The following is an 18275-nucleotide window of genomic DNA, read 5'->3' as shown; positions in this document are numbered from 1 at the left end:
TTTTTTTCTGTATTTTTTAAAAAATATAAAATATAACTTTTGCTACACAGTTTATATTGCAATCACATTTATTTAACCGCAGATAATAACCATTATTATTATTATTATCACCACCACCACCACCACAGTTTTCTTTATCGCTGTTAAAAATTCATAAAAAAAAGGAAAAAATAAAAAGGTCCTACCCGGACTCGAACCGGGGTTGTTCGGATCAAAACCGAAAGTGATAACCACTACACTATAGAACCAATAAGTCCGACTATGTTATGTCGCAGAGAGGGTATACTGAGAGGGGTGGGGTTAGCAAACAAGTTTGATACTTTACTATTTATATCAAGGCAGATGTAATAGTTTGTTGCTTGATTTTTTATATACTTTTAACTAATAACTTATATATTAAAACTAATTTCATAATTGGTTTCTCTTGAATAAATCCTCTCTTTATATACGATTTATTTTGGTGTTTCTGTTTCTATTCTTGTTTCGATGTTGACACAGCAGTGTCATATTATTAACCGAGCCTTTATTAACCGGTCCTTTATTAACCGAACGGATTGTGGTTATCACGGTTTATACGAGATGCAAGTACTTCCGAGAATACAGAGAGTACTAAACATACGGGGACCGCCGCAAGAAGGAAAATATGCTCGGCGGACAACGATGAAACATTGGAAAAGGTTAATACAAACATAAAGTAAAGGGTGAAAAAAAATCATATATAAAGAGATGATTTATTTAAAGAAGTTGATTATGAAAGTGTATAAGTTATAGTTTTATTGGTTAAAAGTATATAAAAGATGAAGCAAGAAACTATTAAATTGGTCCTGATATAAATAGTAAAGTATCAAACTTGTTTGCTAACCCCACCCCTCTCAGTATATCCCCTCTGCGACATAACATCTAATAGCGCCACTAAAATTAAATTTTAAGAATGAATCACAATCAAACTGTTATCGCCCCATTTAAGTTCTCTGGATCTAAAAAGGATGTTTCCAGAATTTCTACATTTTTGTTGAGTTTTGAGACCCAGTTCGTCGAGTGTGGTATTGAAGATGAATACGCAAAAATTTGTTATGTGGCTCAAAACTTTACTGATGATGCTTTAGAATGGTTTGCTAATTATTTTAATCTTAATGACTGTAGAGCTATGACATACTCTGCATTTGCCGCTGATTTTAAGGATTACCATAGTTCCAAGATTGATCCGTACCAGCTTTTGGAAAGGTCGAAACGAACTTCACAAAAGGGAGATATTGATCCTTCTGAGATTGATTCGTACCAGCTTATGGAAAACTGGAAGCAAACTTCACAAAAGAAGGATATTGATACGTATGTTAAACAGTTTATGACTTATCATGCAATGTTACCTCGTGGTTATACGTCAGATGCTTTTGCTATTGATTTGTTCATTCAAGGAGTGAGGCTTCAGACTCGTCAAATGTTGAGAATGTACCAATTTGATAGGTTAATTGATGCTGTTAATGCTGCTAAAAAGATTGAACACTGCCGCAAAAATTCGGATGTTTCACTTGATGATGAATGTAACCTTACTGGAAATAAGAATAAATTAGATACGGACCTAGATTGTACCATGAACCGGATTAACAACACAAGACATGGTTATTCGAAGACTGGGAGAAAATATACTGGAAAAGACAAAGAAGGGAAGAATTCCAATAGAAAGGATAACTTTCAAGAGAAGTTTTACAATGTTTGTAGAAGAAACAAGTTGTGTTTCAACTGCGGTTCCCCAGATCATATAAAAGCTAATTGTCCTGGTAATGCGAGGCGTTCCTATTAAGAAACACAAAACAAGTAAACGCTGTGGTATAACTGAGAGAGTTGCTACCACCGCTCCACACCATGATACTACTACGCATCAAAAAGATGTTCCTACTTCCGCTGCACTTACTAATATGACTACTGCAGCTAAACATTCTGTTGAGACTTCACTTCAAGAGGATATCTATTTGGGTAACGTTGCTTCTCCTATTGATGATGTTCTAAAGAATAATGATTATATTTATTTCGATATATCTTGCATGACAGATAAGTGATATTGGCGAGGGGAGAAATTCTAAGGATTTTCCTCTAATGTTCTTAGTTCAAGAAGAACTCTTAGTTGGTAACATATTGGTTATCAACCGTGAGATTAAAAAAAAAAAAAAAAAAAAAAAAAAAAGGTACAAGTTTTGTGTGATACAGGTAGCCCCACTTCGTTTGTGAATGCGAAGTTGGTTGAAAAGTTAGTGTTAAAAGAGAAACCTTGTAATGCACTTACGTTCAATGGTGTAGCAAGTGAAGCAAGATGCCGAATTCTTGAGTAGAATATAGCATATTGACATAAGGAATGAAAAAGAAGATGAGTTGAATGGATTTGACAAGTTACCAGAAGGGCTAAGGAAAAGATTCCAGACCCATGTTACTAATGAACTTCCAGCAAATCTGGGTCCAGAAAGTTTTGAGCATAATATTGTATTGAAAGAAGGTTTCAGTACACCAGATTTATACACTTGCTGGTTAACGCCCAAGATGGAGCAAGAATGTAGAAAGCTTCTAGAGGACCTCATCAAGAAAGGATTTGTGTCAGAATCTAAAGTTGACTGCGGAGTGCCTATTATATTAGTGCGTAAAAAGGATCAAACGTGGAAATTAGTTGTTGACAATAGAGAATTGAATTAAGGTATTGTGAATGAAAGTTTCCCAATTCCCTCAATCACTGAACTATTCGCGAAAGTCGGTGATGCAAAGGTATTTACAACTCTAGATTTGCACTCAGGATATCATCAATCGAGATTGAACGAGAAGTCAAAGAAATTAACGTCGTTCATCACACCCTTTGGTCATTTTAGATATGAAGTATTACCGTTTGGTATTAAAACAGCACCAAAGAATTTTAGTAGATTTATGAGCAAATTATTGGATAGAATTGGGCATGTATATGTCTATTTAGATGATATATTGATTGTCACAAAAAACTTGGATAAAAATCAAGAGATACCATGGAAAATGTTACGGAAGTTTAAAAGTAATAGTTTTTGTTGCAAAAGGTCAAAATGACATTTCATAGGAGAGAAAGAAACACAGTTTACATTACCTTGTACTAGTAACATCTATCCCCAATACGATATAACACAATGTTCCAACTATATCTTATTTCTTTTTAAGTGCCAGCTGAAAGCCTTAAAAATACATATATAATATATATTTCTAACGCGTAGTTTTCGAACTATTTTTTTTTTTTTTTTTTTTTTTTTTTTTTTATTATTTGTTGAAACACGTAATTTCTTTTTTTATTTTTTTTTTTTTCTGAGTTAAATATGTACTGTTATATCATATCTTCTGGTATTAAAGTCAAAAAGAAAAAAAATGTGTCTAGAAAATAACTGAAAAGTTAAACACATTAACCAACTAGATGCTTATTAATAACAATATTAATACTTCTGCAGATAATCTTAAGGATGCCACCGGCAAATATCACAAAAGTAATATTTTCGAAAAAGATATTTATGATGAGCATGTAATTGGAACATCTTCTACTTTCCTAGACGAGGATGATATGCAACTAGACCCCACAGCCATTAATTTAAATGTCAGCGTCGATAATATCAATGGTTCTAATATAGTAGATAGTGTAGGCGAAAGCGATGGCAATACAGATCCCACTGCGACAATCAACATCAATAAACGAAAATTCGGTAATACTTTATCGTCACTGAATTCAGATATTTTATTATCTTCTAAAGGCTTGCCATATATTGTTGAAAATGCGCAAAAGAGAATCAAAATATCGTCAAAAAAATCAAACTATGATAATTTGAGTAATATAATTGAGTTTTACCAAATTTGGGCACACCAATGTTTCCCAAAATTTAGATTTAGAGATTTTATCAATAACTGCGAAAGAATTGGCAAGGTTGATAGGGATATTAAGGATTATAGACTAAATTTGTTTTTAAAAGAAGCAAATATTAAAATAGGAATGGATCAAGATGAAACTAATATAGAAGTTCATACTGAAAAAAAAGATGCTGTATCGAATATTGCTGAGAGTAACGGCGAGGAAACTAACATAGCTAGTAATAGTGTCATAAGAAATGAGGGAAATAAATCTAGCAACACCAGTCAAAATTTTACCAATGGTTCAGGATCATCTTCACCACAGACTGAGCCTTCGAGTAATATTATAAAAACCAATATTAGTACCACAAATAAAAATAATGAAAATGAAAATCCCGATTATTTACAAAGGGAACAAAGTAGCTCTGGCACATATTTCACTCATTCAGTTTCTACTGTATCTCAAGAAGATAATAATAATATCAATGTTACTTCTGACGGTGCTACTGTTGCTGCTACTGATGCTACTACCACAGCCATGAATAATGATATTAATAATAATAATAGTAATAATATATCTATCCAAAATTTAGATGAACAGCAATCCGATGGTAGTAATAATGAAGATGATTTGGCTTTAATGCGAGAATTAGACATTTAAAAGAATTTAAAAAAAAAAAAAAAAAAAAAAAAAAAGAAAAAGGAAATTAGATATAAACTTCTTATTATGTATACTTCAACTCGAAAAAAATACATGATTTATTATACAGACTAATTAATATATAATGCACCCATCATATAACTGCTTCAAACTTCCCAAACATCCTATTCTTCATCCTTAAAAGCAACTTTTTTAGAACTTTTACTTTTTTTCTTTTTTCTTACAACATTTTGACTTTCATAAGTAAGTGATTGAAAAACATATACAGCCAACAATACCAAATCTCTTATACCTGCAAGTTGTTGTTTGCTATTATCTACATCAATGAATTGGGAATATAAAAAATCAATAAATATATTAACAATGCTCAATAAGATCAGAATTTTCTGTTTACAGCGATGATTAATATTACCGGTAAATTCAACATGATCCATAAATACTTTTAGTTTATAATTTAACACCAAATTTGGAATGGAGTACACTATTGTGTTTCCATACAAATATATGAACTGACTAATAAATTCGCCACTCACTAAGGCAGCAACAGCAAACTCGTTACCATTTTTCCAATTGGTTATGTATTGCGTATCAATAATATTTTTCTTGAATTCACTTAAAAATAATGGCACAATTAGTAAAATAATCATTATTTTAGTGCGAGTTAAGGTACTGCTAGTACTCGGTACTGTCTTTTTGTTAGTAAAATAATAATGGTAATAATGATCACAATATTTGATTATTAGGAAACGATGGTTAATGATTAATGGAACCGAACAAATGTATTGATCATTAGTGTCATAATCTTCTAACACAATAAACTCTTCAACAGATAAAACTTGGAAATTCAAATTTTTCAAAACTTCCATAGAATTTAGTATCAACAGTGGTAAATAAACCAAGAAAATGAAATAATAGGAAGTAGCAAAAGTAAATTGCCACAAATATAAAATCGATACAATTTGACAAACGATGGATATTACTTCCCCACTTAAATTGAACTCTGGTATCTCAGAATTTTTAATAGAATTGTATTTCTGTAAAAAAATATAGCACTCGGATATTATTCTAAATAAAAAAGCAATGCTCAATCCTATAACAATCTTTTGATCGGTATGGAAAAAAAAGTTTTTTAATCGGTCCAACTTGAATATAATTTCTTCAAAAAAATCATTATTTTCAGTCTGTCCAGAAATAAAAGTTTTCTGTAGTAAATTTAAAAAAAACAACCTTTTCTTGATTTCTGAAAGCGGCTCCAGTTTAATATCTAAGGTAAACTTGATATTTGTGATATTTGTACCAATCCTAAGCATTTCCGATTTGGTTTGGAAAATATTATTATAGAATACAAATGGGAAATATCTACCAACAATACCGCTAGAATTGTCTCTTTTCCCATCACTTGTAACGGTTAAAAACTGCCGGAAGTATGATGGGATATTATTGGTTATTAAAATATCGTCAAAATTGCCTAAAACTAAGCTTATGTTGGGATGAACATACGGAATGACACTATCCCTATCTAAATTGTCATCGAAATAGTGTGTCAATTTATAAGTTGTTTCTCCGCACAAACCATATCCATCGTCATCATTATTATTATTATCATTTGAAACATAATTGGATTTGCCAAGCACCGTGTGTATGTAGATATTTTTATCATAATTTGTGTTATTGTTCAATAACGGGTATTCAAAATTATTAATATACAGCGGTTCGTCATTGATGCTGGTTAAATCGATTCCATTTATGTTCAATTGCAAATCTTTACTCGAGTCATAACCTGTGGCATTATTATTTATGTAAATACTTAAATTTACTACGTTGTTTTTTAATGGATTCCAAACTGGTGCATAAACTTGTGGTGGTAATTGAGAGTTCTCATAAACAATCCATTCTCTAGTAGGGACGGTTTCGTTGTACACTTCAATAACATCACTATCGTATTCATTTGGAGCGGAATAGCTGATATTTGTCAAATTGGTGGAAGGAATCTGGTGGATAACAAACCTTTCTTGTTCTCTATTTTGAAATATCTTTGGAAGTAACTCCAAATTTAATTCATATTCCTGTCTCTGGCGAGTTTTTAAAACATTTCTTGATGAAGGGTACTTTTGATTTAAACTATTTTCAAGTATAAGATTAGCATTTTCCTTTTGTATTATGGATGATGACGGCAATCCTACTATACCAGGTACCAAATCGAGGCCTAATGATTCTTCTGAAGTATCTTTGTTAGGCAATGTAATTTTTTTTATTTGAATGACTATGTTTATAATGCCAAATATTATCACTGCATATCGTAGAAACCCAATAAAACCTGTTGGAGGCGGCACTCTTGCTGTAGCCATTTTTCTTTTTTTACTAGTTTATATTATAGATTGCTGCAATTATCAAGAAGAAAAGGTAAGTGGAATATTTATAGAATTTGACTTTTAAAAGGATACAACGAAATATAAGAAATGTAGTAAATTAATGGAATACTTTTTTCTTCAATAAATGAGTGAGTGGGGCCTACAGCTGGAAGCGGGGATTATAAAAATAAAAAAAAAAAAAAAAAAAAAATTAAAACTTTTATTAGAAAAGAGTTTCCATAAAGCATTACTAACACCAAAAGTTGATACAACTTAATGATAAAAGATTGTTATTAGCACTTCTTTGAAATGTCAAGTATGACTTTTTAATCATTAAGGATGGTTAAATTATCCAAATTACATATATATAAAACTTTTAAAAAAATAAAGAAAGAAAGAGAGAAGGAAAGAAAAAACAAAAGGAGAGGGGAAAATTCATCCGTTCTACATAGTAATATACACTTATTAACACAGATACACTAGTTGGTCCATAAACGTGCAGTATGATCTGCACCAGCAGAAAATAACCAAGCTTCTCTTGGGTGCCAAGCTGTATTCAAAACACCCAAGCTATTTATAACTTTGTGTCCCGTCAATTTTTTCAATGGAACAATCAACGGATTCTTCATCATATCATCATAAACAGTGTCATGGAAGATATGGATTGTACCATCATCAGCAGCTGAACAAAACAAAGGTAATTTTTTATGAAATTCAACATCTCTAACAGCCTTGTCGTGATATCTTAATGTCTTGTATGGAATATTGGATAAATCCAAATCATGCCACAAAACTCTTTTGTCAAATGATGATGCGATTAAATTGTCGCCTCTTGGGTGGATATCAATTTTTGATAGCCATCTAGCGCCTGGCAACAACTTTTTCACTAGGATTTGTTGGCTCAAATCGTAAATTCTAATATACCTTTGAGAACAAACAAATAGCTGTGGTCTAAATGGATGAAACTTGGCGTCCATTATAATACCTTTAGATTTCTTGAATGGCGATTGAGACATGTGTTTAGACAATTGGTGGATTAAAACAGAAGTATTGCCGGATTCTGGTTGGACTGTTACAAAGTAATCACCCTTTCTGTGCCACGATAGTTTTTTAACTGTCTTATTGCATGTAATTGTAATGGAAATGTCCTTAGCCTGTTGCTTAATTGTTGGTTTGTTCCATTTAGCGACAGGAGCTTTCTTTTTCCCATTAGTCCTTTCATTGTTGTCATCTAAGTCTTCATCTTCATTGACATTCAATTTTCCATCTTTTTTGACATTACCAAAAGTATCAAAGCCAAACCCATTTTCAATTTTTAATTTACCATTGTTTTCAATTTCAAATCCGAAAATTGGAGGGACAATCAACGTTATTTGTTCACCGCACGCAATAGCTAATATACCAGTTGATTTGTCAGGATTCCAGGCGACTACATCAATATGATCTTCAGTCTCTTCCTCATCACCGTCGATAATAGAAACTCTGTAAACTTCTCTGCCTGTCAAAATTTCCCAAATTCTAACAGTGCCGTCATCAGAACCAGTGGCTAACCATAGTCCGGATGGATCAATTGAAACTGTCCTGATTCTACCTGTGTGTCCCTTGTAGATAGTGGAACAACGAATTGGGAAAGGTTTTAAATCTTTGGGAGAGGGCAAATCTGGAATTAGCGATTCTGGGTCAATATTCAATTTATTTTTACGGACACGGGGAGCCAAGTATAAATCCAAAGACCTTTCAAATCTTTCTCTGACGGACTCCGTATAGCCAGGCACCTTTCTTAACGAACCATATTTTTGAGGGACGAAATTTTTCTCTCTTTCACTTGGTTCTAATTTTTCCCAGTTTTCAATCTCTTCCTTGGTCATTAAGTATTCTTCTGGTGGGTTATAACTTTCCTCGTTCGTTGGTGGTGGTAACTTAGGAGCCCTTAAGTTCATAATATGATCATCAATCGCATCGTCGCTAGTACCCTCCCATAGATCATAATTTTTGTTTTCTTCTTCTCTTAATTCCTTCAATTTATTTGGTGGGATAATACGGCCTTCACGAATGGCCTTGACAATTTTCATAACTCTCTTAGCTTCGATTTTACTAGGAATAAATCTTCTTTTGGGCTCAGGGATAGCAGTTACGGGTGTAAGCTGTTCGTCTCTGGTAAACCAGTCAATGTATTTAGGATATGGGTCTACCTCATCAGTGGTATTTTCATTTCTTTCAATTTTCTTAATTAATTCCAATTCCTCTTCACTTAGATTCAAACTAGCACCAGTATTTTTATCTAATAACCCGGTCCATCCTTCTGGCAATTCAATGTTTTCCAATAATTGATCTAGTGCAGACCCTTTGGCTGGCCTCATAATTCTTTTACCGTTGATGTCATACCCTATGTGTGGCATTTCATCGTATGCAGATAATGGGATATTGCCGATGGTGTTGGTTTTTTGTTCATAATCGGTATCATCGCTATCATAGATAGGGTCAATTTCAGGCTTCAATAATCTTGGGGTACCATCCGAATATTCAGTTTTGATTGATGCCGGTTCATGAATAATATTTAACTTTGTATTGGTTAATTTATCAGTAATTGATTTTTCGTCATTGGTAGAGGAGCTAGTACTGTCGTCACTGTAGTTTTCATTAAAACTTGATTCATTTTCTTTGGCCAGAATTTTATTAAATTCAGCATCTGAATCTGAATCTGAATCTGAATCTGAATCTTCTTTTTCTTCTTCATTGAAACTTCTTTCTTGTTCTTCTCTGGCATCCTGGAAGTCTTCTTCGGTATTATCTAAGATTTCGCCATTTTCATCCTCATTTTCTTGCCCCTCTTCATCGCTACTTTCTGCAGCATCTAATTGGATATTATCCATTTGGAATTCATCTATTTCATGTTGTGGTTCCGATTCTTCGTCATTATTACTTCTTTTTCTGTTATTGTTGTTATTAGTATTTTGATTCAACTTTTTCGCAGACATCTCTTTAGTTATTAAGATATACGACGTGTATTGAGTTTATTAAGCTATTTGTTTTTTTCGTTAAAATGGATACAATGAGATTAAAAATATTAGAACTTAATAAATCTAATCCTGTAATTGTAAAATATATAATGCTTATGTATGTTTTAAAAAAAAAAAAAAAAAAAAAAAATTGCATAAATTTTCTTTAATAGAAGAAAAAAAAAAAAAAAGAAGAAAAGAAAAAAAGAAAAAAAAAAAAATTAAAATAAAAAAAAAAAGAAACGTTAATTTTTGGAGTTGTCCGTGGTTAACTCGGACAATATTCAAAATTGCATAAGGTCCACTTTTAATAAAAAAAAAAAAAAAAAAAAAAAAGATAACGATAATAATAATACATATCTTAAAATTTACAAGTTTCTACGATTTTTCTAGCTAAAATTTCTAAATATTTACCATCAATTTCCTGACTAAATCCGTCATAGTCTAAACAATCAATATCAATCACACCAATACATTTGTTAGCAACTTGATTAATAATAGGTACTACAATTTCACTCTTAGTTTTACCATCGCATGCTATATGACCTGGGAATTCATGCACATTTTTGACAACTTGAGTCTTTAATGTTGAAGCACAAGTGCCACAAACGCCTTTACCGAATGGAATTAGTTGGCACGCAACCTTCCCTTGAAATGGACCTAAAATAAGTTGCTGCTCATTTTTATTAGTGGTATTGTTATCCAATACGTAAAATCCTGCCCAATTAATATTTAATTGCAACGATTTGTAACAATGCCATAATAATGAAGACAAATTAGATAAATTACTAACCCAGTTGTTTTGACCATCGCATAATGCTTCGTATGATTCAATCAATTGTTTTAAAGCTTGCTCTCGACTTATTGAAACTTGGAAGTTTGTATAATCAGCATGATATTGTGACATGTTTACTTTGATACCTCTACGCTTTTGGTTTTTTTTATTGTTTGATTTTGTTTTATTTTTAATTTTTTTTTCTTTTGTAAAAAAAAAAAAAGGATAAAATTTTATAGCAGAAGAAGAAAAAATGAATGAATTTTATAATATATAACGAATGTGTAAACGTGAATGATATATACAGAAGATATTTACATAAGCAAAAAAAAAAAAAAAAAAAAAAAAAAAAAAGTCGGAGAAACTAAACTTGAATATATATACACACACTCATCCTTCTAAAAACAATTTTTTTTTTTTTCTTTAGCAAACTTTTTTTGGCCTTTGGATATTATTATTAGCATTTATATCAATATCACTACACTTGCCTCTGGTACTACTCTGTGGGTGTGGATATCTATAAAAGTAGTCAATGGACATATTATCTGTTCGATGATTAACATACTTACCTAAATTTAACTCATCAAAGCTATACCATAACCATTCATCATTAGGATTATTTTTACTTTGACAATTTATATCTTTGCTGAACTCAAAAAATAAACAATCAAACGATCTATCGCTATTAGCGGCGTTGACATTGATTTTGTTGCTAATTAAAGGTAATTCCAAATTAAGTATTTGTTCGTTCTCTATATAAACGGAACCAATATTGAAAACGTAAATTTTGCCTATTTCAAATTGAAAATTTTTCACTAATTCGATGGGAAACCATAGCCAGCACGTCTCATTTGTAGCACTACCGCTGAAGATTATTTGTCTCAAATTGTTCAATTGATTAACTATATTTTCATTGGAAAGTATTTGCAACCCTATCCTTATACTTGTTAATTTAGGCATTCTATCCCAGACCAAACTGAATGGCCCTGTAGAAGTATAATTGATTTTTTTGTTGGTATAAGTGTTATTGATTTCTACAAATTTTTTCAATTTATAAAGCTGATGATAGTCCAACCAATTCAAGGCAGTACTGCTACTCGTGGTAGCAAAACGTGTATTAATCCTTATATGTCTTTCATTGTATCTATATTTTATTAAATCATTCCAGTGAGAGTTGACCAATCTTAATTGTAATTTTTCTTTGTCAGTAAAACCAAGTAGTATTTTGTCAGTAATTTCTAGTGGGAAATGATCCAACATTGTTATTCTTGATTAATTTTCTCTTTTTTTGTTTGTGGTTTTTCTTTGTTTTGTTTTTTTAAAAAGTTAAACTTCTTTACTTTTGTCGTTGTAGCCCAGAGGAGATGAGTTAGACAAATAATAAAGTATGGATCAGTTTTGCTATTTATTATTTTATATATTATACATATATATATATATATATTTTTTTGTGGATTATTTTTCTTTGATTTTAATTTATTTTTCCGATATTCGGTTTAGTTTCACGATATTTTTTTTTTTCTATTAATTTTTTTAATTTTTAGCAGGGGGGGGGAAAGAAAGGGGCATGCAATGAGAAGGCAGTTAATCCTCCCTCCTTTTTTTTTTTTTTTCTTTCTTTCCGCATTTATTAAAAAAAAGCAAGAAAAAAAAGCAAGAAAAAAAAAGCAAGAAAATCAATGGAGTGATTTCCCACTTCCGATAATTCCCGAAGAGCTATAAATCACAAGCTTAAAAATTAAAAAATTGAGGGGCATAACAACAAGCAAAAAGAGGGGGAAAGAAGAATTAAAGAAAAAAAAAAAAAAAAAAATTAATAATAATTAAAAAAATTGAAACGGACAGGAATTGAACCTGCAACCCTTCGATTGCATCTTTCAACGCCATAATACTGGTGTTTGTAACGCCGAAACCAATTAATTTAACTGGAGTCGAAAGCTCTACCATTGAGCCACCGCTTCAACTTTGGTTTCTGTTATGTCGCAGAGAGGATATACTGGGAGGGGCAGGGTTAGTAGACAGATTTGATACTTTACTATTTATATCAAGGCAGATGTAATAGTTTGTTGCTTGATCTTTTATATACTTTTAACTAATAACTTATATATTATAACTAATTTCATAATTGATTTCTCTTGAATAAATCCTCTCTTTATATACGATTTATTTTCACGTTTCTGTTTCTGTTCTTGTTTCGATGTTGACACGACAATGTTATATTATTATTGGTTGGTCCTTTATTAACCGATCCTTTATTAACCGATCTTTTATTAACCGATCTTTTATTAACCGATCATTCTATATTCTGTACGGATTGTGATAAACACAATTCTACTTCATAACAGTTTCTTTTTCAACCATATTTGTATTTCACACAATTATTATAGAATGCAGAAATAATTGTAGATTATGAGACATTTCTAATGGATAATACAAATATCACATAGAAAAAAGTGGAAATAACACATATACAAAGAGATGATTTATTTAAAAAAAAAAAAAATTAATGTTATAATTTATTGGTTAAAAAGGTATATAAAAGACAAGCAACAAAGTATCAAGTTATTTTATTAACCTTTTTCTTCAAAATATCACGATTTTCTACATCGTGACTATGACTTATTACTAATAATAATTAACCACAAATAATAGTCGGATACTATGGTACCCACTAATGATGTGGTCACCAATAAAAAAAAGTAAAGTAGCGTTTATAAAACGACTTATATACAAAAAAGTAAAATAGTAACTAGGAGAAAGTAACATCGATGTTGGTGCTTCACTCCTAACTAACCTTGAAAAGCTCCATTTGTAATAAAAGATTAATTCCAATCATCTGAGATATAAAATTATTAACTCTCAACCTTGTGTAAAGGCATTAGTTCAGAATATCATGGGAAGAAATATACACGTATAACTTGACAACGAAAACATCAGCTTGCAGAAATAGGTGAAAAAAAAAAAAAAAAAAAAAAAAAAATGTGTTCTCAAGAAATCGAATTGTTGTATCATAATGTGTTATTAATGCGTCTTTATATTATCACAGTTTAGCCGCTCTAAACTTCACTATTTACTTTTCTCATAAATCAGAGAGAAAAAAAATTAAAAAAAGAATTAAATCAAAGTTTATGATTTTGCCCAGGATCGAACTGGGGACGTTCTGCGTGTTAAGCAGATGCCATAACCAACTAGACCACAAAACCAATAACTTAGCTTCATATTCCGTCATCTCTTGCTCCTTATAATTAAAAGTATTTTTATTTCTCTGCATTAGAAAATAACAAAAAAAAGAAAAAAATTAAAAAAATAAATTAAAAAAAAAAAAATAAATATAAACACATATCCTGTTTTTAACACCAACAACTTTATTGTTAACATAGAGATATAAATACACATATCTACACACATATTTTGCAAATAAAAGGGTTCACCTATTACCATCAAACACATAAACAAACAGTTTGTAACGATGGACAACTGGAATGATTGTTTCGAATATTTAGTTAATCTAACCCAACAATTAATCGATCACCAAAAAAACAACCGTTTGGAAACCAACAAATTAGAGCAGGTTTTGAGAAGGATATCCAAACAATCGTACATAACCTATGAAGAATATTCTAAGAATGACCTTACAAACAGAATTACTAATACTAATGGAACGGATAACGAGAATACTATAAACATTCAGGAAAATCAACTAATAAATGAAAATTACAAGTTAATTTATCAAATTAAACAACAGCTATTTTTAAAGGATAGAATGTGTAAATTGATCGAACAATTCAAGGAATTAATTAGATCTATAAAGTTTTTCATTTTAGAGCAAAACAATTTGATGGTAAAATTGGAAAAGGATATCATAAACAGTTATATCTACAATAATGTCAGTGTTTTAAATAATAATCTAACAGAAATTAAGTTTTTAAATTCCAATTTAAAATTTAATGTAGACCAAGTCAAATTAAAATTAGACCATATAATTAAAAACCTATTATCACAGAGCAATGATGGTGCCACCGACAAAAACATAATCACTAGTTTAAACAAGGAACAAATATCTAAAATAAATAAACTAATTAATGTGGATTTTGAAAAAAATTCCTAATTAGCACTTTAACATGTTCATACGCAGTCAGTAAAAATGTAAGTATTAATCCATTGTAATGTTGTAGTTCTCGTCTATTTTCTGTATTATTAATAATACTGCTGGTAGTTTCTGTAGCACCATCCTTAGTCGTGCCTTCTTCGGTGAATCCAGACTTATTTAATAATTCTAAATACTCATGACCTTCGTACTTAGCAAATTCAATAAGTGTCCTTTCAATGCCAGTTATCTTGATATCAAATTGCTCCATGTTATCTTTCACATTTCTTATCTTTCTTTCTAACATCCTCAAGTCGTAATTGTATTTGGAGATCGTAGATTCTATGGTATTCTTCATATTTTTATATATGCTACTTTTATTCTCTACGTCATCTTGAAATCTGGCTTCTAAAATATCTAAACTACGTTTTAAAACTGGTAAATTTTTTTCTAACGATACAACTTTTGTTTTCAATGCAGCGAATTCTTCGTCAGGGTCAGCATAAAAGGCAGGTGTCTCATTAGTGTTATTACTGACAGTATTAATGGCAGTGGTTGGTAGGAGCTCTTGCTCAGTGTCTCTATTCAATCTCTTCAATTCTAATGCCATTCTTACTCCACTTAATGTTACCAAATTCCATTTTTCTAAATGGTCTTGGATCAATGACAAGCTATTTCTTCTGGTTTTAATTTCGTCTGCTTGTTTTTCCTCCAGCTCTATATCCGAGCTTGAATATCTTCTATTGTACTCTTTGAAAAACCATTCATCGAACGGAGAAGTCTCTTTATTATAACTTGATATATTGGATTCATTGTCTTCACTATTTTTTGGTATTATCCCGTCCAATTCATCGTCAGCGTGCTGGTTATTTTTGTCCTTGTAGTTATAACCGTTATAATATTCCCCGTCAATTCCACCATGCTTCTTCAAATCATAGACGCCAAAGGTATGCGAGTTATCCTTAAACATATTTGTGGAGTTAAGTTCGTCTTTGTTGTTGTTGTTGTTGTGTTTTTGTGTGCCAGATCCAGCATTTTTATTACCACTTATAGACCTAAAGTTTATATTGTTCATTGCACGATTATAAACAGAAGAACTATCATTATCCATATTGTTTTCTAAATATTTTTTAAAACCAAACGATTTTTCACCATAAACATTTTTATAAAATGTGGTGATTATCATTCGGTACTGAGGTATATCATTGTTGTTTTCTGGGTGCTTAGAATCTTTCAGTTTTAATGCATAATAATAATCTAAATCGTCGTCGTAATCCCTATTATAGTCATATGAAACAAAATCATGGTAGTAAAATTTTAATTTCCCATTCGTGTCCTTTTCATTCCACAACCAGCCTAAAATGGATCCTTTGACCTTTGCATTCATAGTATTGCTATTGATATTCATGTTTGTTGTGTTGGCGTTATTGCTATCGTTATTTGTATTAAACTGAGCATTCGTGTCATAGTCATTATTACCATTGCTGTGATTTATACCCATACTAAGAGCAACACCATTTACAGTGGCATTAGCAATACCATAACTTCCGTGATGATCGGTATGTTGACTACTGGGAGTATTTGTGCCACTATTGTTGTTACTATTGGCATCAGCATCATGCAAATGGTTATGGAAACCGTGATGAATATGATGAATATTATGATAATGTGAGTTTAAAGACGCCGTTATACCATTTGAATTGCTAAAAGTAGAGCTGCAATTGTTAATTGTCTGCACTAAATCATTCAAATCCGTAGTTAACATCTCGGTCGATGCCAAATGATAAGAATTGTTTTTTCTTAACTTGGTGATATCTTTGACTGTTGATTTAACTACTTTTTTGAGTTGCGTAAAGTCATTTTTGGAGTCTGAATTCGAAACTTCAAATAGCTTATTTATCAATGGTATATCTAAATAAAAAATATATGGTGCTGCACCACCATTATTGTTTGTATTACTGTAATAATTGTTGCCATGAGTATGGTGACTAGTATTCCCTCCGTAGTAATATGCATATGAGTAATTAGCAGAGGAGGTACCTAACGATCCGTATTTAGATTTTTTCGAGCTGATTTTTTTTTGAAAATGGTATATCGCAGATGATATTAGTGAAGGCTCGGTGAACGGGTCAGCTGCACCTGTTGGCGGCATACAATCCTCTACAATGAATTTATAGAAACACGTTAAAACTAAGCTTATTAGTGCCGACAAAACATTGGGAGTCAATCCTCTGGACTGCAGCAACGCGGGAAAATATACAGACCCATAAATTTTCTGCCATCTTTGTAATGCCTGCTGCGTCTTATGACAATAAAAGCCATCAATATACTTGTGTTCTAATAAGTTGAAAAAACTTAACGAAACTTGGACAATATAAATAACAAGTTCTATTACGGTATACGTTGGATGGTATAACATTGGCACTGATTGTTGTTGATCTTCAGCCATCTTGTTATCCCTTTTTTTACTCATGGTTGATAAAGATTTAGGAGGTGCTGTTAAAGTGTTATCTAAATATTCGTTATTTATTTCATTGTCAGTAAATGCTAGTTGGTTATTATTTAATGCAGTTGAATCAACAACATTATTTGAAGTCATTCTAAACAGATGATTTGTATCAGTACTGTTGCCACCAGAATCCACACCGCTCTTACTATTTTTTGAAGCATTAGTTTTAACAGTTTTTTTCGTAATTTTGTACAATTGTAAAAATTTGTCTACACTTGCAGAACTGGGTTTGTTCAACATGACACCAGACCTGGCACCACAATTTAATCTTCTTAGGTTCAAATTATTAGTAAAATTATGCCATACCGTCCTTATATCTCCACCATCTACGTGAATCAAATTTAGATTAGAGGACGAAAATGGAAGTTGCGACAAATTTGTTACAAATAAATATCCTAGATCCGGTACATATTGTAAACTGCTTGAATCAACGATTGAACTTAAATAATTCTTCAACTCTGGGGGCCAAAATTGAGGATTTAAGGGTAAATAGATTTTAATTGCATGCAAAATATTGTCTGGGTTCCCTGTATAAGATGTTATTATTGATGATATTTCCCTATCAAGACACCATTGTTCCACGATATAAATTTCAAATCCTTTGAAAACAGTTTCGCAACATCCGTAGCGGAAATGAGGTGCAGATGATAATAGTTTGTATATCACGTGGAATTCTGGGAATAAGAATGGAACTCTTTCCTGATTGAATTTAGTATTATGTTCCATGGGATGGTTAAAAAAAAAAAAAAAATTTTTTTTTTTTCTTTTGTCTTTGCGTTTATCAATTTTATGGGATGGTTCTTTGAAAATTTAAAAACTTGGCTTGGTAGGTGTCATAAAATTTCTAGCTTACTTTTTTTTTTTGTTATTTTTTTTGTTATTTTTTTTGTTATTTTTTTGTTATTTTTTTTTTTTTTTTTTTTTTTTTTTGCATATAGCATAATATCATCATGTACGAAATTAAATATTGGTTTGTTTATTTGATATTCAATGGAACAAATAAAGCTTGAGCTTAGTCAAAGATAATTTAATAATCTATAACAGATCAAAGCA

General features: G+C 31.2%; 8 protein-coding genes and 3 non-coding genes across 11 annotated transcripts; 3 read left to right on the top strand and 8 right to left on the bottom strand.

Moving 5' to 3' along the window:
• Positions 1-176: 176 nt before the first annotated feature.
• On the bottom strand, positions 177-248 carry SCDLUD_004133. Its single transcript has one exon. It is a non-coding gene; the product is annotated as a tRNA-Gln (tRNA).
• A 683-nt stretch (positions 249-931) lies between these two features.
• SCDLUD_004132 (uncharacterized protein) lies at positions 932-1801 on the top strand (the record flags this gene model as incomplete). Its single annotated transcript, XM_046081616.1, has 1 exon — positions 932-1801. One exon carries the CDS (start codon positions 932-934, stop codon positions 1799-1801), a length of 870 nt encoding a protein of 289 aa, XP_045933770.1.
• A 1614-nt stretch (positions 1802-3415) lies between these two features.
• On the top strand, positions 3416-4501 carry CSM3 (Csm3p; the record flags this gene model as incomplete). Its single annotated transcript, XM_046079091.1, has 1 exon — positions 3416-4501. One exon carries the CDS (start codon positions 3416-3418, stop codon positions 4499-4501), a length of 1086 nt encoding a protein of 361 aa, XP_045933769.1.
• Positions 4502-4665: 164 nt separating this feature from the next.
• On the bottom strand, positions 4666-6849 carry SCDLUD_004130 (uncharacterized protein; the record flags this gene model as incomplete). Its single annotated transcript, XM_046076743.1, has 1 exon — positions 4666-6849. One exon carries the CDS (start codon positions 6847-6849, stop codon positions 4666-4668), a length of 2184 nt encoding a protein of 727 aa, XP_045933768.1.
• Positions 6850-7331: 482 nt separating this feature from the next.
• On the bottom strand, positions 7332-9830 carry ERB1 (ribosome biogenesis protein ERB1; the record flags this gene model as incomplete). Its single annotated transcript, XM_046079092.1, has 1 exon — positions 7332-9830. The coding sequence occupies one exon, from the start codon at positions 9828-9830 to the stop codon at positions 7332-7334; it is 2499 nt and encodes an 832-aa protein (XP_045933767.1).
• A 382-nt stretch (positions 9831-10212) lies between these two features.
• SCDLUD_004128 (L-methionine (R)-S-oxide reductase) lies at positions 10213-10758 on the bottom strand (the record flags this gene model as incomplete). The annotated part of the gene is made up of 1 exon (XM_046079093.1): positions 10213-10758. The coding sequence occupies one exon, from the start codon at positions 10756-10758 to the stop codon at positions 10213-10215; it is 546 nt and encodes a 181-aa protein (XP_045933766.1).
• A 291-nt stretch (positions 10759-11049) lies between these two features.
• Positions 11050-11886, bottom strand: SCDLUD_004127 (F-box protein; the record flags this gene model as incomplete). The annotated part of the gene is made up of 1 exon (XM_046076744.1): positions 11050-11886. The coding sequence occupies one exon, from the start codon at positions 11884-11886 to the stop codon at positions 11050-11052; it is 837 nt and encodes a 278-aa protein (XP_045933765.1).
• Positions 11887-12459: 573 nt separating this feature from the next.
• SCDLUD_004126 lies at positions 12460-12587 on the bottom strand. Its single transcript has 2 exons — positions 12551-12587; positions 12460-12496 (listed from the first exon to the last, which is right to left on the bottom strand). It is a non-coding gene; the product is annotated as a tRNA-Trp (tRNA).
• A 1168-nt stretch (positions 12588-13755) lies between these two features.
• SCDLUD_004125 lies at positions 13756-13829 on the bottom strand. Its single transcript has one exon. It is a non-coding gene; the product is annotated as a tRNA-Val (tRNA).
• A 266-nt stretch (positions 13830-14095) lies between these two features.
• Positions 14096-14734, top strand: FAR3 (Far3p; the record flags this gene model as incomplete). Its single annotated transcript, XM_046081387.1, has 1 exon — positions 14096-14734. The coding sequence occupies one exon, from the start codon at positions 14096-14098 to the stop codon at positions 14732-14734; it is 639 nt and encodes a 212-aa protein (XP_045933764.1).
• SCDLUD_004123 (uncharacterized protein) lies at positions 14706-17948 on the bottom strand (the record flags this gene model as incomplete). Its single annotated transcript, XM_046079094.1, has 1 exon — positions 14706-17948. The coding sequence occupies one exon, from the start codon at positions 17946-17948 to the stop codon at positions 14706-14708; it is 3243 nt and encodes a 1080-aa protein (XP_045933763.1).
• Positions 17949-18275: the final 327 nt, after the last annotated feature.

Source organism: Saccharomycodes ludwigii, chromosome V (genome assembly GCF_020623625.1).
Source record: "Saccharomycodes ludwigii strain NBRC 1722 chromosome V, whole genome shotgun sequence".
Lineage (NCBI taxonomy): Eukaryota > Fungi > Ascomycota > Saccharomycetes > Saccharomycodales > Saccharomycodaceae > Saccharomycodes > Saccharomycodes ludwigii.
Note: the sequence above shows the minus strand (reverse complement) of the source record. Positions and strands in the feature narration are given on the sequence as shown.